Below are 27,725 nucleotides of genomic sequence, written 5' to 3'. Positions count from 1 at the left end.
TATAACTTATGAGGAGGGAGACGAGGTATTTACATAACAAACTTTGTATAAAAATACGATTTCAATATTGATTATATCAATTATATATTTCTGCAATGTTATAATTGTCTTTTTTAAATACAGACTTTAAACGTGGCAAATCTTTTCGCGTCATAATTTATGGGATTCTTTTTCTATAAAATAATGATTGCTTAAAAGGATGATTAAAAGATAGTTCGTGTAATGTGTACTAAGAGTTTGAGAGTAGCCGGTATAACTAATTTAAATTAGCTGTCAGGAATGACAGCCAATTGACAAATGTTGAAGAAAATAAAATAGGAGGAAAATTAAATTAAATTTCCAATTTACATCTTTAAAGCATTCGATGCGGGAGGAATCGACTGTCGAGGAATTGGAAATTGGTTGGAAATGCACGATATGCGAATATATTTAATATGAACCATAACTGAAATTTAATGACATACATGTAAATATCAAATTGTGTTAAATAATTAAAAATACAATAATTATTTTTTAAAACTTTTATTTTGTTTTCCTCAATTTTTACATTCACGGAAAAATGTAATATTTACAATTGTAATTATTGCGAACAGTTGAAAAAAAAGTTATTATTAATTACATTTTAACGTTCTTAATATTCCATCTATTGCTTTCTCTAACATAACACTTCATCTTTATCTATGACAATGAGCCGTTATCATTTATTTCTATGAGCGTAGTATTCTGTGTTGTAGGTAAATTTAGTTGATAAAATATGTAAAGCGTGAATAAATAAAACAGCAATGTTATGTGCATATAGAAATAGTAAGGTAAGATGGAGAGTAGAGAGAATCATTGTATGACTGAATCTCTTCTCTTCGCTTAGTAAATTATGGAAATAACATTGAAAGTATAGTACCTCGTTCGTTTCCTTAGCTTTTCACACGGTTTTACGCATCGTTAAATATATATACCACAGCTGCCAATGCGGGGATTTTCAAGGCATGAACATTTGCAATAGACCTAAACATTACAGAGATAACATTATAAAAGTCGCGATAAGCATTCGAGATAATGTAAGATAATGTTTATAAAATCTCTTTTATGTCCTATATACATGCATATGCTTTATTATCTTTATCTAGTAACGAACGTATACGACTGAAAAAAATATATGCTTACCCAATTAAATTATGAGCATTCGTAGTGGCATAGTAAACGTTCATTTGAGATCCCTTCACGAGTGACGAGAAATCGACAGTTTCATCTTCATTTCCAAAGTTTATCGCTACGTAAACTCCATTTTTGTCACTTTTTCTGTAATAAGAAAGAGAGAGTGTGCTTTTTCCTGATTTTTGAGAAAATTAAATATTAAATAATATTATGTGTATGTCGAAGAATTAAAAATATATTTTTTAATATTTGAAACACATTCACGTATATTAAATAATAATAATATAAAGATAATTCTTGTCATACACATTTGTGACATTTTACTATACCTGGCAAAAGCAAGAACATTATTGCCTAATAATTTTGTGGTCAAGGTACCCTGATTAACAGCCACAGATTTTCGTAGATCAGAAACTGCTTTATATAGAGCATAATACGAGTCGTCCTGTTGCTTTTGCGCGGCCAAATTAAGCGTTCTGTAGTTTTCGTTAACCGGTAACCACGTATTTGGGTTCGTAGAGAATCCTAGAATTATCAATAAATTAAATTATTTTATTTTATAATAAATGTATAACGTATATGCATCGTGTACAAACAATACAATGATATGCGATACGACCATTTTTTCGACCATTTGGGATTTTTTCTAGGTTGAAAAGCGACAAATGCACAGAGAGAGAAAGAGAGACAACCGACAGGATGTTGTATAGCATATTGCAACATGATCGATAAGCGACCTGTTTCATCTCGGGTTTTTCACCCACTTTCTTTTCGAAATCTCAAAATGTGACGCGTGACCTGACAAACGTATCGCGCGTTGATCCTCGATATGTGGAGCAGGACATGAGGCTGACGTTAAAGCGGAGCGTTACAAACCGGTTTCTATCGCGCTACCGGTTATTTCGTGCAATTTCTTTCGCTATTTATTAACAGATGATCATTAATCGTCGCTCGATTTTCGTAAAGAAGACATTTATTTGCAAAGGATCTCGTTCTCGCTATTAAAATTCCAATAATGACGCGAAATATATTCTCGCGCTTGAAAATTATTTAATAAATTCGCAAAGTGACGTACTATATTGTCTTACGATGATCCGAATATCTATTCTTCTTGCGTTGATATGAAACAGGGTAGCTTTACATATCTTTTAGTTATATCTCATTGTTAGTTGAATCGCTTGCACAAATTTTCTCAAAGGGTGTTTCTACTAGAATAGACAATAACTAGCTTAAATCGAGTTTCACTGGCTGGTGGATTAACACAATGATTTTCGAAGTTGCTCGAACCGATACCTACCAGCCGAAGTGGTATTGTCCCACTGGAATGGCGTCCTTACAGGATCTCGAGATGCCTTCTCGTAACCTTCCTTGCCGGCGTTGCAACCTTGCGGATCTTTGGTATCTTCCCACGAGATCCATGTATTCTCCATGCCAATTTCGTCGCCGTTGTAAGTCACACTTACGTCCGGAAGCAGTAGAGTCATCATCGTTACGACTTGCGCTCGTTCCCGTCCGTAACGCGTCACCAATCTGGAGTTGTCGTGATTCCCAGCCTGTGAAAAGAGAAGTTTAGGAAACTTGCTCTACGACTCTACATTGTCGAGCTTGAATGTAAAAATCAATAGGTATCAAATATGATGACATATTTCGAATTGGTTTCCAAGTTTAAAAAATTCAAGCAGCTAATAATAGTTCTCGAGGTGAAAAAAATTTCACACCTCTCTTATGCAAATGAGAACGATTGAGATCTTGACGAGCTGAAAAAACAACTGACTTACCACCCAGTTTGCGGTACCGTGGACAAACGGCATGTTTAGCATCCAGTCATCGATCACACTCTTAAAATCGGCCGCTGTAGAATCGTTATTCGTCTGGCTAAGCAGACCGAAATTGAAGGGAAAGTGCGCCCCGTATATGTAATACTTCATTGTCATCGTCATGTTCGCGTAAGCCTCCATCATTATAACTTTGTCCTGATACTCGTCCGTCACTTCTCGCCATCCTTTGACAATGTCATAGGTGTGATCCTGATCTTTGGTATATATCTTCTCCGTGTAACCGTAATCGTCGGGATTCGGATTACCCGTGAGTGGTTCGTCCAAGAATCTGACGTCCTCGCACAGATGTGGTATCGCGTCTATCCGGAATCCGTCCACCCCCTTGTCGAGCCAAAATCTCAGGACGTCCTGGGAGAGGGCAGAGTTAGAAAGAGAGAACGGTAAAGCTCTATACATATATCTTTCAGATCTATGTATATACAGATTCAAGTGGATTAAACCACTGTACACTGCTGTGTGTCTTAAAGATATTCATCTAAAACGATAGTTTACACAGCACATCCCAAATTAATTTAATTAATTATCCCTCTTTGATTCATAGAAATCCGATTGTTCGTTTCTCTCGTATACGCGTATAAATATAAGGATACAGAAAAGTTTACAATTATAATTTTTGTAATGGGATATATTTATTATTTCATATTTATTATTTATTATTTCCGATATTAATTTATTATTATTTTAGTACATATTTATTATTTTCTGTCAAATTGAATTAATTAGGGAAAAAAGAGAGATAAACATTGCATCAAAATTTACGAAGCGAGATAAAATGTAAAAAATAATTTTTTTTTTTTATAAATATAACATCTGATAATACTGATTTGCAAAAAGCAAACAATGTTACATTCCTTCCTCTCAGTTTCATCCGACTTTATGTTACGAATGTGGCATGTCTCGGGCAAATTTTGTGACATAAAGGATTTGGAGAAATTGAGGCTGCGATAAGAAGCATCTCGCCGTGAAGCAATTTTGCGGTTATGGATGGAAAGAAATTGAATAAAACCTCGACATCTGTGATGGCGCGAGTATATTATATGTGTATATATATGTTTGTTTGTAAAAGAAGATTTTATCCAACAAATACGTAATTGTCCTTCCAGTAATTATTGATTGCGGACATACACAATGATACGTTTGACATATTTTTATGTATTTTCGATTTTAAATTTTGCAAAGCTTTTAACGCCAACGGAAAAATGATCGCAGATTGTATCGCGCGAGCTTACTGCACTATTTGCTGCACGATAGTTTGTCCAATTCGTGGATTTTATTGCGTGTACCGGTGTACTTTACAACTTTCTGTATTACGACTGGATATTCCACCGTTTCACTGTTTCTCAAATTACGCGCGCAGGATTTGATTGCAGAAATATGAATATCCTGCGAAACTTTCACGTACTAAAATTCCATCGACTCTGTAGAAAGAGAGAGAGAGAGGAAAAAAGGGTGAGCTAGTTATAACGGAAAACTTGACCTTTCGCCTTTATTTAAGTGCGAATAATTTGTTTGAAAGTTGTTATTCCGGCTCGGCGAACTTTTGTTTTTGTTAAATTGATCGTAATTATCTTGCTTCACGCCCGCTGGACATTTGTCACCGAACATTATCGATCGTCTTACGCGGTTAAATCACATTAACGTCCGATTCTTCCCGCGACATTTTAAACGTTCGTCGCCTCTGAAAAATTGGACAAGCATTGTGTCTACTTCCTGATTCATTCCGTGAACATAATTTCACGCTCGTTGAGTTTGCGAACACGAACGACTAATTGCGTCCGCTTCCCGACGACGCGATCGAGGAAAAAACACTCATCTGTCAATTTTAGACACGTTTCAACGTTGACGTTTGTCGCGTTATAATAAATAAATTATCACCGATGAGATAAGTATCCTACACGCGATGTGAATTGTTTCCTATCCGTTTGCGCGTGTACGATCTTTCTGAAATAAATTTCGCGAGCGAATTACGCGTCGAGGGAAGAACGAAGGGAAGGAAAAAGGGAAAAAACGGAACGATGTTTTCCCTTCATTCCACGGCGCATTCGAGAAGAACGGAAAATCTCTCTCTATGCGTGCGCGCGTACGACGCGACGCGATGATGACGGAAAAAGCAATGTCCTTGCCGAGCGTGTTATACAGCTCGGATTTATTTTCACCCCTAGTGACATCGACGATGTTGTGTAATCCACCGTCTCTATTCTGTCGCCGCGCCGCGGTTGTTCGAGAAACAACGTGATAACAAGCGATAATCCGCTATTTCTCTGCTTTGATCGCATAGGATGGATGTTTAATTATCGACATTTTTTTTATATCAAACTGCAATTGGGCCTGTTGTTAGATTTTACTTTCAAGTTGTTAACTAATTCGCGACTGTAAGATGACAGTTTTGTGTGAAACGTATCGCGAGCTAGAATCGTAATTTTATATCAAATAGAATTATGAGTCCGTCAAGATACAAGAGAGAAGAATCGAAAACTTAATGATAGCTTTTTTACCAATAATACGTACCTTCATCTCGCTCACTACGTTCTCGTTCTCATAGTTGAGGTCGGGTTGCTCCACTACGAATTGATGAAGATAATACGCTTGTCGTTCTTCACGCCAGGTCCATGCTGCATTGCCGAACACGCTCACCTATACGTGTAGATAATCGTTCAGTTGTCCCGATTAATTGATTATACCTTGAAAGCTTTAACGACAGATATAGAACAGACGGAGATCGAGTACGTCGAGCTAGGACATTTCGAAGAATATATATGTATTGCGGATTCGCGCTGCGTTGATCGGAATATATTGTTTCGCGTTATATCGATCCTATACGTGGTTTGGATATTTCCAATTCGGCGAGACTCGTAAGTAATCGCAATGATGGATCGTCGGTTAACTTTGACGCCGAGAAACGTGGAAAGAACATTTTTCAGATATTAGAGCTATAATCGATTTCGCGACGAATAAGAAAGAGTACCGCGGATCAAAAGAATTGATCGCACCAAGATACTTTTTTGGGGGATTTTCACCTTGATTGATCGTCGAAATTGGACCCAAATTTATTTCTCTTAAATACGTTTGTGTGCAATTTTAACATTTAACTTTTCTCTTTCTTTCTCCAATCATTCGTGCTGCGATATTTGAAATCAACTAATATGTCGCTCTGTAGCACAATAAATATTTTTGTTACTATAGAGCACCCTTTGAATGCGAAATTCGAATGCAATAAAATCATTTATGCATCTCAGAGATAATGCGAATTATTTAATAGGCACATCTTGCGCGATGCAATTGTTATGAGCTAAAATAATCGTCCTTAACATTTACCACTATTTATATATCATATATTGCGAAATAGAGAATTAATAATAAGAAAACTAAATTAATCTCGCGTAGTAATAACGAAAGAAAATAATTTAATTTACGTATATGCGAACTCGGATTAATTTAAGACTGACTTTGACAACGTCGTCTGTCATGTAGTAGATTTTCGCAGAACTATTATGGACGTACTTACCCAATTATTCGGCTTTGTAACTGTTCCGTTAGGCAATACCTGGCCTTTATGCCATACGTAATAGTCGGTGTAGGGTTCTATGCTCTGTAAGCTCTTTTGAAACCATTCGTGCTGATCAGAGGAGTGATTAGGAACAAAATCCAGAATAATTTTCAATCCTAAGTCATGAGTCGCTTTTACGAGGTCTTCAAAATCCTTCATAGTGCCAAATCTTTTGTCAACGTTGCGGAAGTCGGAAATGTCATAGCCAGAGTCGATCATCGGGCTAGGATACATCGGAGATATCCAAAAGGCATTAACATTCGATTCTACCAAATGACTTAGTTTACTCTTGATACCTGTATGCGAAAAACCAAAACACTTTTAGACCGTATTCGTGAAATATTTTTCAAATTTCAGTTACCATGACATATCGAAATCTGTCATCAAATACTTGGCAATTATTTTAAAATATTCCACAAAAATTCGATATTTTATAAAAATGTCGAATGTTTAGAAAAATTATATTTAAATTTATTTTTTTATATTTTAGTAAAAAGAATTTATCAATTAAACTTTCAAAACTTGTGTATCCTCGATAATTATAATAATAACAAATTTAATAAAACATGAATGAGTTATTTATTGTTCATATATGTAACAATAGATGAAATAATTTATTATTTATCTTTAAAATTTTATATAATCTTACTTTTTAAAATACAATATATTTTTATTTTAATTATGCGAAACAATATAGGTATTTTTATTTTAATTATGCGTATTATAACTGCTATATTATTATTAAAATTATAATAGTTTTCTTAAAATTTTAACATACTGATAAAAGAACGTACCATTAAGATCTCCTTCGCCATCCCCATTACTATCTTTAAAGCTTCTGGGATAAACTTGATAAAGTGACATTTTCTGCCACCATTTCACATTAGATTTACTATGTCCAAGGCTGGACAATAGTAATATTGTACAAAGCGTTATTACTCCCTTCATCTTATTGTTAGCTGAAAATTTGGAAAATAAATAATAATAAATTATTTATGCGTGGATTCAAATACATATGTAATAATATACGTGGAATCTGCTATTTTTCCCTTCAAACTGATCAACTTTAAAAAATTTGTTTATTTATATAAAACAATTTAAATAATTTTTAATGCGACTATATAAAATATAATATATATAATAATAAGCTGTATATCTTTTAACAGATAATTTTCGAGATTATTTTTGTTGATTATAATAGCTGATATAACAATTTTAAAAATTTACATTACAATAACACATCGAGTATAATTTTAGGAAGAAAATTTAGAATTATAAATAACACTCAAACTTTTCCACTCAAATATGTTCTCAGTTATTTCTAAGCATTCGATATAAATAACTCGAGAAATCATGGATATAAAATCTTATTTATACGATATCTATACGATATATTTATGTAAATAAATTATAATATATCTGCGCAAATAGTCACTTTGTTATATTTCAATGATTATTATTATTACAGAATTGCAAAAGATACAATATAAAATTGCTTAGTTTAATAAGATTTTTCTTAGATTTAACTTTTTTTAATTTTTTAAATGTAAAATACATTAAAAAAATTTATTTTGTATAATTTTACATGATTATCAAACTTCATAATGAATAAAATTTTAAGAACGATTAAAACATAAATCGTAGAGAGAGGTTGTTATTACAAAATAATTAATTTTACAAAATAATGTGGTTGTCCGCAATTAAAAATAACTCATTCTATTATAAATTTGCACACTTACAATTTGTCGAGTGCTTCCGAATCACAATGGACACTGCTCCGACACTTGCTGTAAGATCTACTGTTGTGGTGTAAACCAGTCTTCCTCTTTTATAGCCGCATTATGTAATTCCGAGCGAATAAGATATTATATGCGTATAGCCGGTATATTTATTTCATCTAATCGCGAGACGTATCGCGAGATTGTTTAATCGTATTAACCTCTAAATTTTTATATTATTTATCATTTTCAAGGTTGAATTGCATTAGTGCTACAAACTCAAGAACATTATAGTGTCTTTCAAAAGTAGCATTACTAATTAAAAATTATTACTGATTAAAAATAAATAAAACATTTGCAAATGCATGTGTATGTACAAGATTTTTTTTTAAATGTATCAATTTTTATGAGATATTCCTCAGATTGACTTTGAAATTAATAAAGTAATAAAGGAATTCTTCATTCATGCAAAAACTTAATAATTGTTGCAATTTGCATTTTTTCACATAATGAAAATGTTTACTACTTTAATGTTTCCACTTTTTACAATATGCTAATGAAAAGAATGGTATTATTTAATTAGCATTTATACCAAGTGTTTTTAAGAGAAATGTGCGAAAAATCGCTTGAGAAACACTGCTAAAAAAACTGGTGCAGAGATATGTTCTTATGTATATTTCCGGTAAAATACACGTATTGTTGATGATAATAATAATTAACAAATTTTATATCTACAAGTAATGATACTGATATCACATTGATATTGTATCAATAAGATCAAGTGAATTTATATTGGAATAAATTGGACATTTTGTCCACGCGTGCATAATGGAAAATTTTCCAATATTAATTTTCTCGTATAGGGTTAATCTTACGCTTTCGATGTTTACTATCGAAATAAGATCCATGTAACAAGACATCTCGTCTTAATGAGTAGTCTGAATAGACTGTTTAATGCCATGAAGCTTACAATTCTATACATATACGCGATTAACGAGTCTGTTTATCTGCTGTTGTGATATTTTGGAACGTGGTAAGGAATAGTGACATTGAAATTAGCGTGATCAGACGCAATATTATTTTAAGCTTTTGCGATCAAAATAACAGTTTTTGATTAACTTTCTCTATTACATCCGTTTGGAAACAGTCTATTTTTTATCTACTTTTTGAATGAAAACGATTATCTGCGTCGATATTGACGTACACGTGATTGACGTATAACATGTAAAAAAATGTAAAAAAAATTTTTGGCTGAAATTTTAAATTCTAGCAATGTTATTTTTCTGCTTCACAAACATTTAATTAGCAATACAATATTCGACAAAAGATAATGGATTACATAAGCAATTATTGATGAAATCATATCTCACGCGTTTTGATGAAAATGAGATTGATATGTTTATACTTTCTTTTTGAGATATTTATTTGAAACATAAAAATTAAAGTCGTTTATAAATCGTCATATTTACACAGTTTTTAAACGTTTATATTATAGATTCACAAGTTTCAAATGTTGCACATAAAAATGTTTGTCTTGCATCGGAGGAATCGAAAATTTGCAATTTATTCCACGATTATAATAATGCAACTTATTATAACTTTTAATTGGAAAAAATCAGTGACTTTTATTACAATAAATTTTATTCATCGAATGAAAACTCAACGAATGTTTTTGTGCGTATATGGGAGGAAAAAAATAGAGAAATTTTTTTCTTTGTAGTTGTGTTACTACGAACGCGGTAGTAGAGTTTTAAACAGAAATTTAATCTCGTGACCTAAAAACATTAGTGGGATTGCACGATGTTTTATATAGACCTTGGAAAATGCTCCCAAAGCTCGCACTTCGTTAAATATTAATAAATAGATTAAAAATGCGCTGCGCTTATGTTCATACGTGTTATAATGTATATTAATCGGATAATGTATGAGCAATGAAATTATAGATTTATCGCGTAAAAAGAGGAAGTAAATTGGCTCGAGAGAAATGTAACTTTAATCAATTTCTGTTATCGATAGCGCAGGAAGACTCGACGCACTTTGATTAAACAGAGTTTGAAGTTTTAAATAAAATTTAGCAAAATAAATTGACACATTTAAAAGCTATTTTTCCTTTTTTTTTTTGGTATAATTTTCAATAAAAGACGAAACGAAATGGAATTGCATCTGAATTTACATAAAAGAAAAAAAAAGGATGGATTGTGCTAGATAGGATCCCGAATAAAAATACACAAAGCAAAGTATTTAATCGGAAGCAAGTTTAATCTCCAAGATAGAAATTTGCTCACGATTCGCGATTACCAACTTGATTCGACATATTCTAGCAGTCTATTAGAAAACGACATTTAATCAAGTATATATCTGCATTATTCAGAGATCGGAATACGCGTGTCAAGCATAGCTTGTTCTCGGAGACAAGATCGAATCATTTCGTCCATGTATGCATGTAGCTAACATTCGATATATTGCATACGGGCGCGAGGTGCATAATCGTGCATCTAGTTTGCATCCAACGCGGTCGCGATTGGTAATCAAATTTCCCTGGTGAAGATCGCTAAATTTAGTGCGCGGGTATAATTTCCGCCCGAGAGAGCGTTTCGCTTCGTTCTCTCTCTCGTGCTGCGGGCGACGCGATAAAAGGAAAGCAACAAAAAAAAATACGAGTCGAGTGAAACGCTGACAGTGGCCGGGCAAACGAACCGCTGCATTCGAGTTAAGGTCTTTGTCCAGGCGCACAGGCTCTATTCCGTCAGGTGACTCTCCACCGGCCACGGTAATCAATAATCCAGGTATGCGCGTCTTCGGGTTACGTGTGCTCGGATACGTGCGTATATGGTATATGTAGATGATACACCACAGCCAAGTTTTCCAATCGTTTTGCAATCGGTGATTTTTACTTTCACGCTTATTTTTATCCATTGAGCGAGTCTCGAGTTTTCGACTTTTGTATCTTGTATAGCTCAGCTTGATTCCGCGATTGTGTTTTAAATCCTACTTGAAGAGATAAAGCCAGCGATTCGACAATAGAATCGACAAGCCAGGGCAAATCTATAAACTTTGAAAACTTTTCTTCATTTTATGTACAAAACAAAAGTTTTCCAAGTATCCCGAAATTCCTCAGATAACAAGAAAGCAATAAGTTGCATCACTAAAGGCTAATTGATTTTTTAATGTTATTGAAAAGTTACCGTGAATAATGTCTTCATTTTCTTCTAATATTACTGACGATTCGTTGAATTTAAAATGATTGAAAGTTGGAATTTACTCTGCGCAGAAATGTCAGACATGACATTTTAAAATGCAGCCCAATATTCCCGATATGCTAAATTTTCAATTTCTTATCAGTATGCTGGTTTGTTAAGAACGATCGATATAGGGAATGTCGTATTTTTTTAAATAAAAAATCTAGCTTTGGATTTAACTTTTGTGAACCGGCATAATAGAGAGAATTCCTGCTTTATCTCTTCCGCTATGCCAATTGAATTATTTTGTTACATATAGCAACTGATAAACACACGTTATCAATATTACATGTGTCGTAATCAATTTGTTAATTATTAGACACGTAGTTGTTTACTCATAGTTTGATAACATCAAAATAATTTGTATCTTTAAAATTGATTTATATTATATTTATATTATATATCCATACGAGATGAGAGTCCACAAATTTGAAACTTATTCCTCGGAAAATCATAAAAAAAAGATTGTAAATAACTTGCTTTCGGATGTTTTTTTCGACCTATGAAAATCAAATAGTAGGAAAGACGCCCTTCACCTTTCTTGTCACGCAAGAAAGTTATGTTGAAACGCGATAAGCTCCCAAAGAATTTTACGTCTTCGATTTTTGGCATCGTGTTACATATTCTGCCTTTTACAGTAGCTTTCTAGCACCCAAAAGTATTTGATTTTGATATATTATTTATCTTTAAATGCAATTACATAATTATAGCAATCTGATATTGCTAAAGATAAAAATCTATATCTTAAATCATATTCCGATTTATAACAATTAATTTCTAAAGAAGAAGGAACAATTATAACAGCTACATGTCCTGTGTCAAATTATTCACTAATTTGCGACCTATCGCGGCTAATTTATTAAGTCATCTCTTTTATTATGCATATGTACATATTTCGCAAATAATGATTAAATTACGCTTATCACGTATTATTAAATAACACTATCGAGCGTTATTTCGGTAGATCGTTGTCATTGTTTACATACATGTACATTTCACTTTCATAATAAATTGCATGACGCGTAGACCTCTGCGATAGTAATCATCCATTAAGTTAATGAGAAAATTTACTTTTGCGTTGGAATTAATTATTACTCTGCTATTTTCAAACGTAAATTGAAATATTCATTACAAAAACTCTCACCTAAAGTGTTCATTACATTGTCATTATCCTTTTTTTCGATGAAAAAAAAATAATTTGTTAATCTGGCGACAACAAATATTTTATCCTTTTCCTAAAAATGATCCAAATTTATGATTCCTTAGAGTTATGCAGCGACTCGTTTAAAACTATCCATAATCCATCAACGCATTGAAATTTGTCATTTTATATTCATAGGGGAGATAGACTTTCCGCTCTATCAAAAATGAATAATATATCAATATTGATTTCTTTCCCTGGTGTAAAAAAATCGCTTTATTGAGAAAAGAATTGCAACATCTTTTAATAAAAATAGATATCACAAAGATCAATGCAATGCAATTGAGAAACGTTTATAAATGCAATTAAGAAACGTTTATAAATGGAAGCTTTTATGAAGTTGAGCCACGCACAGAATTAAAATTACACTTATAATGTTTGTACATGCGATGTGACAATTATGTAACATTGAAATACGTACAATGTACTTTGTTTTTGTCGAGATAAGCATATCAAATCTTGAGAGATTTGTTATGCAATGTTCGAGTTTATATTTCTATTGTAATTTCTATGTGCAATTTTATCAGAGAATTAGCGAATATTTTGCCCCGGAATATTGAGATTGAAGAAAATTCCAGAACAAGAAAAATAATCGAGAAATATTCTAGATAATCTAGGTGATGTTTCTCATCAGCAATTACTTTTTGAAAATGATTTTTATGTAGATAATATTATATCTTTTTGCTCGTATTGTAATGAAATACTGAATGATTCACTGTCATAGTCTTCATAGTGGAATAAACCATTGATGAAGAAAATTTCTACACAATTACCATAATTCGAGATAATTGTTGCAATTATGTAATCGCTGCTATTATGACTATCAAATGGCTTGTATTGTGTACATCAATTATAATTATACATATATATATATATATATATATCGCAAGATGCGGGACGTATACATACAACGAGTTGGTTATTTATCGATCTTACGTATGTCTGAAGCGTCTTTGCTGTCATCAGTGAAACGCCTTGCTGACGCCAGAAAGACATATTCGTCACTTTGGGCCAATAAGAAAATGACAAGAACTCGCCGGAGCTAATTTTCGAGCTATTATTTCCCCGGCTATTGTCGTCCTTGCCCATCTGCAACACTATTACTCTACATGTCACCGATTATATGTGTACGGCGGAGCGAATCAAAATAGATGTGGCCGCGCATGAATTGGCTATTGTCCAACATTCGATTTAATTACGTTACTATTCTCTATGCGCTTTTATTTACAGCTTTATATATTTTATAGCTTTATATATTTTTATATATGGTTTTATACAGAGCTTTTTCAAACCCATCTCTTTTTCTCTCTTCTCTGCGTATTTAATTTGATATTTTCAAATTATACAATCTATATATCATCGAGATAGTATAATAAAAAATAAATAAAGACATATATAGAATCTAAAAGAAATATATAGAAAAACTCAAGAAAGAAATTATTTTCTTCAACTGTAATAATATTTAGTTTCCACTCGTAAGTTTTAAGAAATCGAGATTTTTCAACGAAATTGTTTGTTGGTTGCCTTTTTTAAAAGTAAATATGTGGAAACTCAAGAAAGAAAGAAATTTCTTCAACTGTAATAATATCTTGTTTTCTAACGTAATTTTTAAAAGATCGAGATACATTTTTAATGAAATTGTTTCTGGTTACTTTCCTTGATATCGTACTCACAAACAGTATTATTTTTTTATCATTGTGTTTATTCATATTATTTATATATTATCGCAAAATTTCGTTTTAATCTGAACGAGTTTGCTTTATCTTGTTTTATCAATCATCAGCATTTATCATTTAATCCGTCTCGTGTAAGTGCATCGATTAATGATAAACTGACGCAAGGAGAGAGAGAAAAGGCTCTTGGCCACGTAATTTGTAAGACTGCGGTTTATTGCCCGAGGAACGAAGCCATATCGACTTCTTTAATCACATTTATTCAGAAGCCACCGAGCATTTTTTTAATAAATGAGCTACTTACTGAGAGTCATTATTTTATGTTGTTACGGATAACGACGTTATTAAAAATGGGTGTATTCATTTCTCTTATTAACAAAGTTTTACAAAAGCGCAAAAAATACACTCTACATTATAACATTGAAATATTTATGCTATTGATTGAATATACCATGATTTAATAAAGTCTAGTAATAACATTTCCATCATTGTGAGCTTTAATGGTTTTTGTAAAAGAATATTTAAAGGCAGAAAAATGAGATTATCATTATATCTTTAAGATGCGCATTTTTATATAACTGTCAGATAATTTTTTCTTTGCAACATTATTGTGATTTGAACTTGGCAAAATTGATTTCGACGTAACTAGCAATTTTATTCAATACTTTCACGACGTTTCGACCATTTGGTTGTGATCCTTATCAAGTGAGAATTCCATTATTTTAATTGATGGAATTCTCACTTGATAAGGATCACAACCAAATGATCAAAACGTCGTGAAAGTATTGAATAAAATTGCTAGTTACGTCGAAATCAATTTTGCCAAGTTTATTTTCACCACTAGCGTCCAATATTAATTTTGATTGATATTATTGTGATTTATTCCAATTATTATATTTGTTCTTTAAAAAATAAAGTTTAATCTCTCGTTGTATAATATAATATATACCATCGAGAATGAGATATAGCATAGTAGCTGTAAAAAAATAAAAATGTAAATGAAAAAAAGAGACGAATTTTGCTCTGTGTACTAAACGCATATATTTCGCCATTGCCTTGCAATCTCGTGCATTATTCAAGCGAAATGTAATAATTCACCTACATTCACATATGCTATATTCGCGTCTGTTTGCTTATCCGCTTACGGTGAATAATTTCATAACCACCCTCTCCCTTCTCTCCTTTCCACTCATATCACGCGCCGTCACATCAATACGCTGGTATCGTCATTTAAAGGTGTTTTTGGAAAGTGATAGCGCTCCGCAAAATTATTATTTGAAAATGTGCGTTCTGTGCGTCATACAGATCATCGCGATCACAAAGCGAACCGCTTTGACGAGATTCACGACTAAATTTCAACGAAATTCTGTTTATTAATTTCACTACGCATAGAGGTGTATTTCTGCGCACTATTCTCAACAAACATAAAATTACCTATTTTTGTAGACGCCCCTGCGTATAGAGCTTTCCATTTCCGAAAAAAATATTTTTGCGATTAACTTACGACACGAGATATAAAATTATGCAAAATAGATGCGTTTTTTTAATGTATGTGATACACAATTATAAAGCATAACTTAATATTGTGAAAGATGATGTCGGGATTATGTAAATTTCGCAATATCTAAACTTGAAGATTATTGTATGTCGAATATCCAATTATTTTTTTGGTATTTTGTTGGACAAAAGGGCGAGAAATATTAATTATTAAGAATAATGAAGGTATAAATTATATAGGTAATGAATCATGTATTATTTTAAAGAATATAATTATTTTGATCAAATTTCAAATTTCCGTCTTCACTCCATCTTTTCCTTTTTTTGAACTATGAAACAAATGTAATTATAAACTGAAATTTTTTTATAAACTGAACTTTTTTATAAACTTTTCTTCTTTTCCGAAATGAGAAAAATATGATTTACATTATTGTGTTATTTTATATATTTTGCGCAATTGGATTTTGTGCAAACGAGTTTTTTTTTTAACCAAAATGCCTTTTCATGCGTCGCCACATGTCGATAGAATTTTCTCGGAATTGATATTCGATTTCGACGATTTATTCGCACAATAGTGTTTTACCTGGAAATGAATACCAATTTTATTTATTTATTCATTTATTTGTTTTTTGACAGTATATGTTAGTACAGAGATTATAAACATGCACATGTAAATAATCAAACTGCAATAATATAATAATATAAATTTTAATCGAATTTGTATGCTTCTTTAAATTGAATATTTTGCGTTTTGATATATTAAATGAAAAAGAATTAGCAAATAGATTATTTTCAATAACTATTTTAAATATAACATGATACATTGACAGCGCAGCGAACAATGCTGCTTGATTTTAATTGTTAATCGTATTAAACGCTTATAATTATGTTTGGATCTCGATTCAGTATACTTGCGATATGGTGGAGAAATGCGAAACACATCGCGTTGAGTAATAATTCCAAGAGATTTAACTACCGACTTGTACATATTTAAATTAAATTAGAGCTTTTAATTTCTTATATCGAAGAATCGAAACCAACAAAAAATTTTATTACATTTAATTTATTTCCTTTTAAATTTAAACTTTTTTTACACTCTATTACTCTACGTCATATTTCCTCTCTTTCTGATTGTGTGTGTGTGTGTGTGTGTGTACACATGCTCGAATGCCGTGCATATCGTTATATATGCACTGTTAAATTATTATCGAGTCAATATCGAAGCGACAAACTGATACTTAAAGTAGGTAATTGACGAGCGATATTCATTTACGCTTTACGCGATTGTAAATATAGTCGGTTCGTTTCCTATTTCCGTAATCTCTAAACGATGCAAACGCGATGCACGCGCTCAGAAACACTTCAACTTGTGATTAGCATAATGGCAACTCGTTGGTAACTCGTGTGCGATCGATTGGCTATGAGACTAATTCGCAGTCTATAGGCAAGTCCTACCGATCGATAGCTACTCCGCCACCGCGGTTTTACCGCAGTGATATACGGCCTTACACTTTGTACCATGTTACATATTCGACAAATTAGTGTAATTATGGTGCTGACAAATACACCGGGACGTTCGATTTCGTGATACAACATTCGCATCATTGCACAAAACGCGTACGATAATTACGTTGTACCATCAAAGTCGATCGGCACAAGGCATAGCGCCACGTGCATAAATGTTTTATTTATCGATATTATTGTACAAATTTTCATCTTTTTTTTACAGCAGAGTTTTAATTTTTCTGTGATTTTATGTATGTGAAACAATTTTTGCAAAACATTTTCGTGTATTTTTTGCGCGTAATATATAAAAAATATATGTAGATAATAATACATGTATATATATTGTAAATATCTGAATATGTGTCATCATTTTTCTCTAAAAGTCCAAATATTTTTAGCGATATCTAGCTTTTTGTCTCACGTGCAATCTTTTCATTTTTTTTGACATTTATGTCGTAGGATAGTGTGTGTAATAAAGTTAGCTCTCTCTAAAAGTCGATTATAGTTATATTCTCCTAGCGCGAAAAAAGACGAAACAAAATTTCTCACAGTACGAATGAAAATTTGCGCTCGTATTATAAAACTGTCGATATGTTATACAATTTTTAGGAAATAAATATTACAAAATGTTAGATTCTTCTTTAGAATTAAATTTACGAGCGAATACCGAAATTATACATATACGCCACATGACACAACAACGATGATTGAAGAGCTGCGAAACAAGCAGCGTCCAATCAGATATTTATTCAAACAAGTATGCGCGACATTAAATTGTTATGAAACGAAAATCCATGCAAAAATACCGCAATAATTTTCCGCCTCGCTCGCGTTGATTGATGATCACGCACGAGTGCCACGTGCATATATGCACATTTGTGCGATTTGAGATACGATGATGAAGCTAAAAATTTCATTCTTTGTTTATTCTTGTTTTATACATATACACATATATATATATATTTTTTTTTTTTTGCGATTGCAGTTGCATCTCCACCAGACAGACGAGTCACGAGGGACGATATCGGAGTGGCCTCGGCCGGTGCAGCGGCGAACAGCGCGTCCGCCACCAGCTGCAGCGGTGCAAGCGGCGCAGCATCCACGAGGCCGCGCAATCCTTCTTCCTCTCCTGATCGAAACGGCCAACTTTCCAGTAAGTTTTCGCGGTATTACCTTCCCGAGATACGCCTTGACGCTTATCGACCAGACATTTCCGCGAACGTATATTTCTTCGAAAGGCAAAGTTTTTTTCCTCATTTCCTCTTTTTCTCCTCTTTTTCGTCAGCTGCGAGTGCTCCAAAATATTCGCGTGTAATAGGGTGTTTTATTGTAGGTTGAAAAAAGTTGAGGATAATCTTGAGAAAAATATGAAAAATATTTTTATTTTATTTCTCGAAAATATTATTTCTATAAAATGTCATCGTTTGAGCATTATGCGAAATGAATTTCCGCCATGCGATGCATAGAGATCTTCTTTAATCTAATAAGAGGAAAGTAGTTTACTTTCATGAGAATATCAAGCGTATTTATTTTTCATTGGTTTTATGATTTTTACTCTTATATAACAAATAATTTAAAAAATATCTATTTTAATTTATAAAATATTAAAATACTGATTAATCTAAAAATTTTTCATGTTTTATTGTGAAATGTTTTTAAATTATATTTTACATAGTATACACAAATTGTATTTACGGAACAATTGTACAGTATAAGTCAGGAGAGAGGTAGCTTGATGAATTTATGGAGCAAAATTATTTCGGGAAATGGTAAAATTTTATTTACAGAGACTAAATAATTAAGAAATTAATTAAAGCGCTCCATATTTTGAATACTTTTATAAACGTGTTTTAATTTGCTAGATATACACCTCCGTTTCGGATAATAATGCGGCGAGTTTTTGATTTGCGGGGAGATTTAGGGTGATTTAGGATTTATGAAATCTGGTTCTCGATTGAAGCGCATTAATCGGAGCGATCGCGCTCGTTGTGTTTCAGAACAGGGCACTTTGACGATAGTACGCCGAAGTTCCGGCAAAAGCAAAAGCATCAGCAGTGGGAATTTCGAAAGTTCCCCGCCGCCGCCGCCGCCGCACAATCCCGACAGTTCGTATTTATCGGGCCAATCCGTCGACCTCCCCGATGAGATCCTCGATAATGTCGATCTCACGACGGACTCGCTTCCTGCCGTTGACACTCCCGACGCGTGCGACAAAGCTGCTCTCAGGTATCATATCGCATTGCAGGTGTTAATGGCTTTGCAAATGCGACACGCTTTAGGTTTAGGACGGAGATTTGTCTAAAGTAGCGTTAACAAATCAAACATTTTTTTCAAAACACATGAAATTTTATCGCTTTATTTATTTCTTTCTATATTTATATCTTAAATTGATAAAAAAGTGCCTTTTTTCTTCGGCCAATTAATCGTGTACATATATTCTTGCATTATCATTTTCATTATCATTTGTATACTAATAATATATATATATATATATATTTACGTGAATCATTTATCGAGTGCTCAATTGGACTATATTTTTTGTACGCATTCTCGTAAGAATTTTTTTTACCTATTCTTGCGTTTTATTGAACGTGAGATTAGAGAATCTCGCGGCGGGGAAAAAAAGTATCTGCCCCTTCGAGCATCGAAGAGTTAAATACAATTACGTTAGCAATCTCGACTTGTCGCGCAATTATCGGAAAGCGATTGGACGCGAACGTCTAGTTTAGAGGGCACGTTATTGGCGCGCAAGAGAACAAATTCCCGAGGATACCTCTCTTTTGCAGATTGAGGTGTTTATTGAGGCAGCTCCAACATGGGGAGATATCCGCCGAACTGCTCCAACGAAATTTGCATTATGCAGCTCGCGTACTCGAGGCGGTTTTCATCGACGAGACCAAGTAAGTTTCTTTATATTTCTCGTGTCTCTAATACGTACAATGTAAAAAAAAAAGAAGACAATGGTCTATTACTTGTATACTTCTATGATTACTTCAAGTACTACTTTTTCTTCTGCCGAAATTTCCAGACATTGCCGACACGCTATATATCGCCACCACGTCCCGCACCTCGCGATTAATTGACAATTCTTTTTTTATAGGCACAATCGATACCTAATTGTCGAGAATACAAGATTTCAGTTGATTCAAAGTTGATGTACAACTTGTCGATGTGATAGCACTTGTTTGCGTTTCGATCGTACGTAGCCGATCGTGTTGTTGCATTCGATGACTTAGCCAGCAGGATCGACTACACGCGATCGAGCATTAATGAATTAATTATCGGTCGACACAGAAATCGCACGCAGGGTGCGACTTTTTGCACGACTCTTTCGCAGTTTCTCGTTTCTCATTTGCCAAGCACAACGCAAAAATAAATGTCAGTGCGGCCTCTCGCGTAATAAGAGCCTTTGATTCTCGCGATGCGTCGTGCCGGATGAAACTCACAACCCCTGTGACTCGGCGATCAAAGAGACAGCCAGTTTATAAGGGACAAAGGCTATTCCTGAATGCGCGCAAACGAGATCAATCGTCCGGACGATAAAGCTTCGAAGCGCGCCGATGCTCGAGCTCGAGGCGAGTCGAACGTTACGTGGCAACAACGTTGTCGCTAAATTTCTCAAGCTTTCTCTAACCGAGATCATTTCTCTAGGTTCGCCGAAGAGGAGTCGACGGCGGCGCCTCTTTAGCTCAGTGGTAGAGCACTGGTCTCGTAAACCAGGGGTCGTGAGTTCAATCCTCACAGGAGGCAAGTGAATTTTTGTTGTTGAGGTTCCTAATGCTCCCTCGATCGCAGTCGTATCGATTCTACGATATCGAAGGCGCGAGAAACTTTTTCGCTTTCTTACACAAATTTATAGGGTGTCGACATTCAGGCGTTTGTAATCATGGAAATTAGTTTTATCTTGTCGGTTATCGATTGATGATTTGGAATTCTGATCAACTTGCACTAAATTATCTGAGTTACTCGAGCGCGTTTACTACTAAAGAAGGAATATAAGAAGGTAAGTTATATAACATATATTTCGTCATTGTATATATTTATATCGAAGGCGAATTTTTGTCGCTTTTGATATTGTAATTCGTGATATGAGCGCAGAAAGGAAAGTGAGAGGAGCCTTAACAATACTACGCAATTTCTTCAACGCTTATATAGAAATATGTACGTAAAATTTGCATTCTTGAATGAATTATGCAATTTGATAAATAGTTGCCGTACCAGTAAATAATTTTTCACCAATTCATTAATTTGCATCATTTATAAAAGCAGCACCGTATAAATATATACAATTTTAGAATCTTTCGCCGAATTTTGAATGCGTATCTTTTATATTACTTATATACTTTGCGTTGCAGCAAAATATCGAGGTGTGAAAATTGCACGCGACCAGTCCTTTGCACTTGATATGATATATCCGTGACGCGAAGATTACAACTTGAATTACCCATATATCGCTTGAATCTAAACGCTTGAATTTTCGTTCACGCATCTGCGAGCGGTGTGCGTTGCAACGAAAGTATATAGGATACCTCAATCTCGCGATCCTTAGTTTCAGCAATATCACCGAGAATGTTGCCACGAAGCACGACGCATCGAGAGTTTATTTCCTTTCGTTCGGAATCAGATCGGTGTAATTTGTTTCCGTCGATCAAATGAAGACAGAGCGATGCCACAGTCGTCGATATATCGAAAAAAAAAAAGAGAGAAAAGAAAGAGAGAAACTTTAATGTTGTATTATCCTGATCTTTTTTACACATGAACTAACAAGCACTACCACAGGGTGAGTTCAGGCGGGAATGAGTGCGCTCAGTCACCACGTAGGGGGGCGGGCCTGACGTCTTCATCCCTAGGGGGCGGCGAACCGGACGGACCACAAGGCCACGCGGTGGTAACCCAGAAACGGAAGCTTCGCACCCCCGTATGGGCAAGGTTGCGAAACATTCACATTTCCAAGCCCCTTACGACTCCCGCGCCGTCTTCCTCCATATCTTCATCTCTTCCTTCTACCTTCACCACCCCTTGTTGTCCGCCGTCCGTATCCGTGCCGTCGACGCTCTTTGTCGTCCTCTTTGTCGAACGATAGGTTCGCGTTCACGCGTCTCGCGAGGATAACACGAGTTGGTAATCGCCGGCGATGAGCGACAAACTTGAAGCTCCTTCGTCATAATCGTCATTTTTTGCTGCTCAAACTCGCGGAGAACGCAAGTTTTACGGATATTTCATTACTTTATACTATCTAAAATCTTCCATTTATTTTCCAATATTTTATTTTACGTGACATTTCATATTTTATATAATATTTCATTTGCTCTTGATCGTCTCTGTTTCTCGATATTCACCCAACCGCTAAATGTCAATCTGCCAATACTCATCACGGGCTCGAATTTTGTGCATAACGCGAATAACGTGATTGACAATTGATCAGCGTCGCGGAAACGCGACGGCGATGTTTGCTATAGGTATAACGATTTTTTGCATTTCACTTTTAGATCGAATAGAAAAAATTGTATTTATATTATACAATTGACGCGCTCCAAGCTTTCCTATATTAAACGGATTGTTCAACTAGACGCAACAAAATTTATTCTGATATTCTCTATTAAATACTATCCGAGTTGTCGCTCTTCTCCGTAGAATGCCAACTAATAAGTGGAACGAGTCAACGTTTCTTGTAGCGAATATAGCTTCTTCGTATACGTACTATATACTATCTAGTCTAGTTTATGTGCACAGAAATGAAAACGCATTAGATAGCAATGCGTTCTTTCGTTAATAAGAGCATCTTTCAATAGTTCAACAACTCAGATATAGTCTGACATTTCAAATACAAGACAATTAGCATGTTTCTACAAACTGTTGCATCGAGTAGTAATATAGACGACAATAACATTTTTCCTAAATGTTGAAACGCCTTATTCGTTTCGAGACACGCGAATTTGTATAGATCTTAATCGGCCGCGCAAAACAGGAAACATTAATTGTATATCATGATCATTTTTTATACAATCACATATTTATCAATGTTTGTCATCTTTCTGCATTTTGTGCGCGAACGTCGAAATGAGAGGATAAAGATCGACGAGGATCAAACGACACTTTCGGACACAGCATGAAAGAAACTTTACTCTTGCCGTGCCTTGTCTTTCTCGTTCTCGCTCCCTCTGTCTCTAGTCTACGTCTTTTCTAGCCTCTTTCTAGGTGTAACCTACTACACGATTTGTCGGACATATCTGCCTGCCGTGCAACATGCATCGTTCACACACGATATAACGGACCGTTTCCTACTGGTTTAGCATTGTTCTTGCCCGAGAAAGAGAGGAGTGCATGTATATACGTTTATCGCCAGGCGCCAGATCGTGGATATAATAAACATCCCTCGTAAATTTATCGCGGCGTGTCAAGGAGTGACTCGAAAAATGCTGCGATCCCGAGAACTGATCTTCGGCCAGAGTAAACGAATATTTTCAAGTCACCCCACGCAGCAGGCATGCCAGGGATGTTTGCTTGATGTAGCGAGATGCTTAGATCGATGTAAAACCTTTCAATGTGATATATGTTTTTCCTTTTCGTGTTTCACATTATAGAGACGCCGATCGTGCGGAGTCAGCAGCCACGTGTCGTCCGGGTGTACGCCGTAGGTTCGTTTCACCCAAAAATTTTCACTTTGCGCGAACACAAATCGCGAACGCGGAGATGCTCTTTTTTTTGCTCTCCGCACTTTGAGCTTGATGCCACATCGAGCTCTTTTTGCATGAAAAATCGCGCGACTCGCGTCACATATAAGCCTTGCTGCTTTATATAATATACAATGTCATTTTGCTCACGGGGTGTATCAGGATCTAGATTTTTTTTCAATTGTACATTTTTATTACAGGGGGCTCGCTCAGACGATTATATACTTTCACACTCGAGACACAGAGTTAGATGACATTGAAATTTCAAAGACAAATAGGATCCTTTACAAAGAACAAATTATGCTTAGAAAATTTGAATGAATATAATAATTGCCTTTTTATTTGAAACCCATTTACCTTCAAATTTTTCATCAGTATAAATAAAATTGATAAATGTGCACACAGTTTATAAATGTATTCAAAGTGCTTCTCTAATAAAAATGTGTTTTTGCGAAAAAAGTTTGTGATGAGAAAAAATGTGTTGTTGGAAGAATAGATGTGATTCTGAGACACTCTACAGTACAATACGATTATAGCGGTGTAAGAAATGCGCATGTAAACGTATAATGCTTTTCTGTGAACAATTTTTAAATTTATGTAAGTGTTTTTGCCAAAGTTTGAATCACACAATAATTATCACAATTCGTCATCTGTGTGTATATACATTTAAAGTGTCTTAAACAATACATACTAATTATGTTTTCTTAATATTTTAATTATATCTCGTTTTAATTGTATATATTATTGTGCTATTAATGGTATCAAAATTAATCCAAATTTCTGCACTTTCGTACCGATAGTGATATCCGGATGTTTTGTGTAATCTGTCAAATCAAAGTCGATGGATACGTCGGAGATGTAATGTTATACTCTTTATGTTATTATTCATATTAATGTTGACTTATTGTCGAAATTATATATTTACCAAAATAACCGACCCAACTATCGTTCAAGCCTAATAAATCACACTGCACTTAACCAGGTTTGAGATCAAAAACATACTCGCAGCGATTCATTTGAATCGTTCAATTTTTCTACAAACCCTCATTTCGTCACCCTCAATACGCCAAACGCACATACACACATATTCAATACATCAAATTCACCCATTTGAACGCAATATTTCTATCCAATTCGCACTTTCTCGTTGAACTGTGTGATTGATATGACTTTGGTTGAATCAAAATTATATTGATATTTAAATATTTGATTTAATTGTAGCGTAAACGTTTTATAGGAAATTAGGATTACGTGAAATAATTTTAAAGACTTATGAAAATGTTTAAAAAATTATTTTATTCAAATTTCTGTTTTTTGTAAAGTATTCTTTAATAAATATATGGGATATGTATTTTGTGTATCTCGTATACTCGTTCACAAAACGTAACAACGATCGTATCTAGGACGTAATCGTGATTCACGATCGTAATTTATTTCTGCAAATGAATAAAAAAAATTATATGGAATAATTTAATCACGACATTCACGGTCTGCGAATTTGCGACAAAACAATAATCGCGTAACGAATCTATAGAATCACGTTTTTACGATGCATTTCGTAATACGGAGCGTATTAAATTAATATTGATGCAAAATAACGTAGCGAACAAGTATGGAATATAGAATATAACGTGCAATAGATGAGTTTAATTCGATTTATACAACGCGGTAAGAGCAAGCTTAAATGCAGATTTTAGATCGAATGTAAATTTTTGTTTCGAGGACATCGAGCGTCTCGGCTCGATCGAATGCGTGTAAGATAGGCCGAAATTCTGATCGTGCCGAAAATATGTCAGCACGATCTAACATCGCCGATCTAACATCGCGATCCCGCGATTTCCTCCCTTAGGCGGCTGGCGGACGAAGACGATGAACTGTCAGAGGTGCAGCCGGACGCGGTGCCGCCGGAAGTGCGCGAGTGGTTGGCGTCAACTTTCACCAGGCAGCTCGCAACCACGAGACGGAAGGCTGACGAGAAGCCGAAATTCCGCTCGGTCGCGCACGCCATCAGGGCGGGCATATTCGTCGATCGGATCTACAGAAGAGTCACGAATACCGCCCTTATGCAATTTCCGCCGGACGTCGTCAAAGTGCTTAAGGTAAGCAATCCTCGCCCCGACGATTGTAAAGTCCGAGTCATTTTGAAGTAAACAAATTTATTTATGATTGAAACTTGTCTTAATTGATTTGGTATGATGTATCAATCCGCCAGTATAAATGTAAACCACAATTAAGTATGTAATCATAAAAAACGACCAATACTGGACAAATAATTTCTTTATTGAAATCAAATTAACATGACGTTTCGACCTGTGATTTAGTTTATAATAAAATTTATTTATCCCGAGATGTGGATCTCGAACAGGAGAAAGTTTAGAATGCACACAACTCTCTGATTCTAGTTGTTTAGTCACCAGATTCGGCAACATTTTACTGAAAAATCTACTAACTAATTCTACTCGGTGAAATTTTATTTTCTGTTTGCTGTATACTTATAATGAAAGTACGTCAATTACATTTAAGATATTGGAAACTACTAGTTCTAGTCATCCAACTAGTTGGAGAAAACTTTAAATTAGTCGTGTAGAGAGATTGGTCGAGGTTACTCGGGTTTGTTTTTGAAATTTTATAATTTCAAATTGTTCGCTTTGACTGTTCAAGACTTTGGACGACTGGTCGTTCGATGTATTTTCCTTGAACGAGGCCGCTTCGGGCACACCGGTGAAATACTTGGGCTACGATCTCCTCAATCGATACGGTATGATTCACAAGTTTAAAGTACCTCCCGCAGTTTTGGAGTGCTTCCTCGGAAGAGTCGAAGAGGGATATTGCAGATACCGAAACCCGTACCATAACAATCTTCACGCTGCCGACGTTGCGCAAACGATGCATTACATCTTGTGTCAGACGGGTTTAATGGTGAATATCTCGGAAAAAAATACTTTAGACATATGTTTAATCTTCTTTTTATATTTGAAAAATTGAGAAATTATATTATAAAATTAATAATTTTTTTAAGCGACTCAAGTTTTTACGTTTTAAATTATTCTTTAATTTAATTGCACGTATAATGTATTAGAATGTATAGGCAATCTAAATGCAATCTAAATGCACTTTCCGGCAAGAGATTGATAAGATCTCGTTTCGCGATATGCTTTTATCATTAAAAGAGCAAAAATCGTATGACGTAAATAATGGAAAAAGATGAGATTTTTATACAATTATTACTGATTAGTTAGTTTAGCAAAAAAGCTTTTTTGCTCAATTTTATCCTTCGCCGTTCCATTCCCTCGAGGATTCTTTCAACGTGAGATCATCTCCAGCTGATTATATTACTTGTTGCAGAACTGGCTGACCGATCTCGAGATTTTCGCCACTCTCGTGGCGGCACTTATTCACGATTACGAGCACACTGGGACCACAAACAATTTTCACGTAATGTCTGGGACCGATACAGCTCTTTTGTATAACGACCGAGCTGTGCTAGAAAACCATCACATCTCAGCCAGCTTCCGGTATGCGTAAACTTGATTTTACGATTGACGTTGTTCTCCCATTGACAATTTACATGCGAAAAGTTGTAGATAAATCTCAAAAATTACTAAAGATATAAATATTAATTAAAATTAAAAATTCCATATCTGACTGACACACGTGTAAAAGAAAGAGTTGGGCAATCT

The 27,725-nt window shown here is 34.4% G+C and overlaps 2 protein-coding genes and 1 non-coding gene across 11 annotated transcripts in view; 2 read left to right on the top strand and 1 right to left on the bottom strand.

Annotated features, from left to right (window-relative positions):
- LOC114933091 (dual specificity calcium/calmodulin-dependent 3',5'-cyclic nucleotide phosphodiesterase 1) overlaps positions 1–27,725 on the top strand; it is a 99,596-nt gene that overhangs the window by 64,385 nt on the left and 7,486 nt on the right. For 6 of the 9 annotated variants that reach the window (XM_029305545.2, XM_029305544.2, XM_029305547.2 and 3 more), the window contains 8 exons: positions 18,357–18,524; positions 19,369–19,597; positions 20,158–20,271; positions 22,151–22,300; positions 23,956–24,009; positions 25,895–26,144; positions 26,707–26,964; positions 27,391–27,560. In XM_029305545.2, the coding sequence (XP_029161378.1) occupies positions 18,357–18,524; positions 19,369–19,597; positions 20,158–20,271; positions 22,151–22,300; positions 23,956–24,009; positions 25,895–26,144; positions 26,707–26,964; positions 27,391–27,560 (1,393 nt within the window). The remainder of the gene's footprint in view (positions 1–18,356; positions 18,525–19,368; positions 19,598–20,157; positions 20,272–22,150; positions 22,301–23,955; positions 24,010–25,894; positions 26,145–26,706; positions 26,965–27,390; positions 27,561–27,725) is intronic. The other 3 variants (XM_029305548.2, XM_029305543.2, XM_029305549.2) reach the window with 3 other exon arrangements.
- Hbg3 (alpha-glucosidase) lies at positions 507–8,361 on the bottom strand. Its single transcript, XM_029305551.2, has 9 exons — positions 8,277–8,361; positions 7,332–7,496; positions 6,496–6,833; positions 5,499–5,624; positions 2,931–3,338; positions 2,450–2,705; positions 1,482–1,677; positions 1,162–1,296; positions 507–1,002 (listed from the first exon to the last, which is right to left on the bottom strand). Exons 2-9 carry the CDS (start codon positions 7,483–7,485, stop codon positions 930–932), a joined length of 1,686 nt encoding a protein of 561 aa, XP_029161384.2. The 5' UTR covers positions 7,486–7,496; positions 8,277–8,361; the 3' UTR covers positions 507–929.
- Positions 21,050–21,121, top strand: TRNAT-CGU (transfer RNA threonine (anticodon CGU)). The gene has a single exon. It is a non-coding gene; the product is annotated as a tRNA-Thr (tRNA).

This window comes from Nylanderia fulva, unplaced genomic scaffold (assembly GCF_048542155.1).
Source record: "Nylanderia fulva isolate GAGA-0341 unplaced genomic scaffold, ASM4854215v1 Scaffold29, whole genome shotgun sequence".
Taxonomy (NCBI): domain Eukaryota; kingdom Metazoa; phylum Arthropoda; class Insecta; order Hymenoptera; family Formicidae; genus Nylanderia; species Nylanderia fulva.
Note: the sequence above shows the minus strand (reverse complement) of the source record. Positions and strands in the feature narration are given on the sequence as shown.

Excerpts from the sequence above, each read along its gene's own strand:
- Hbg3 (XM_029305551.2), bottom strand. The coding sequence starts at position 7,485 with ATGAAGGGAGTAATAACGCTTTGTACAATATTACTATTGTCCAGCCTT. Across the intron at positions 6,834-7,331 it reads TGGCGAAGGAGATCTTAATG|GTATCAAGAGTAAACTAAGT; the intron begins GTACGTTCTTTT and ends TTTCGCATACAG. Across the intron at positions 1,003-1,161 it reads AATGCTCATAATTTAATTGG|GTCTATTGCAAATGTTCATG; the intron begins GTAAGCATATAT and ends TGTAATGTTTAG.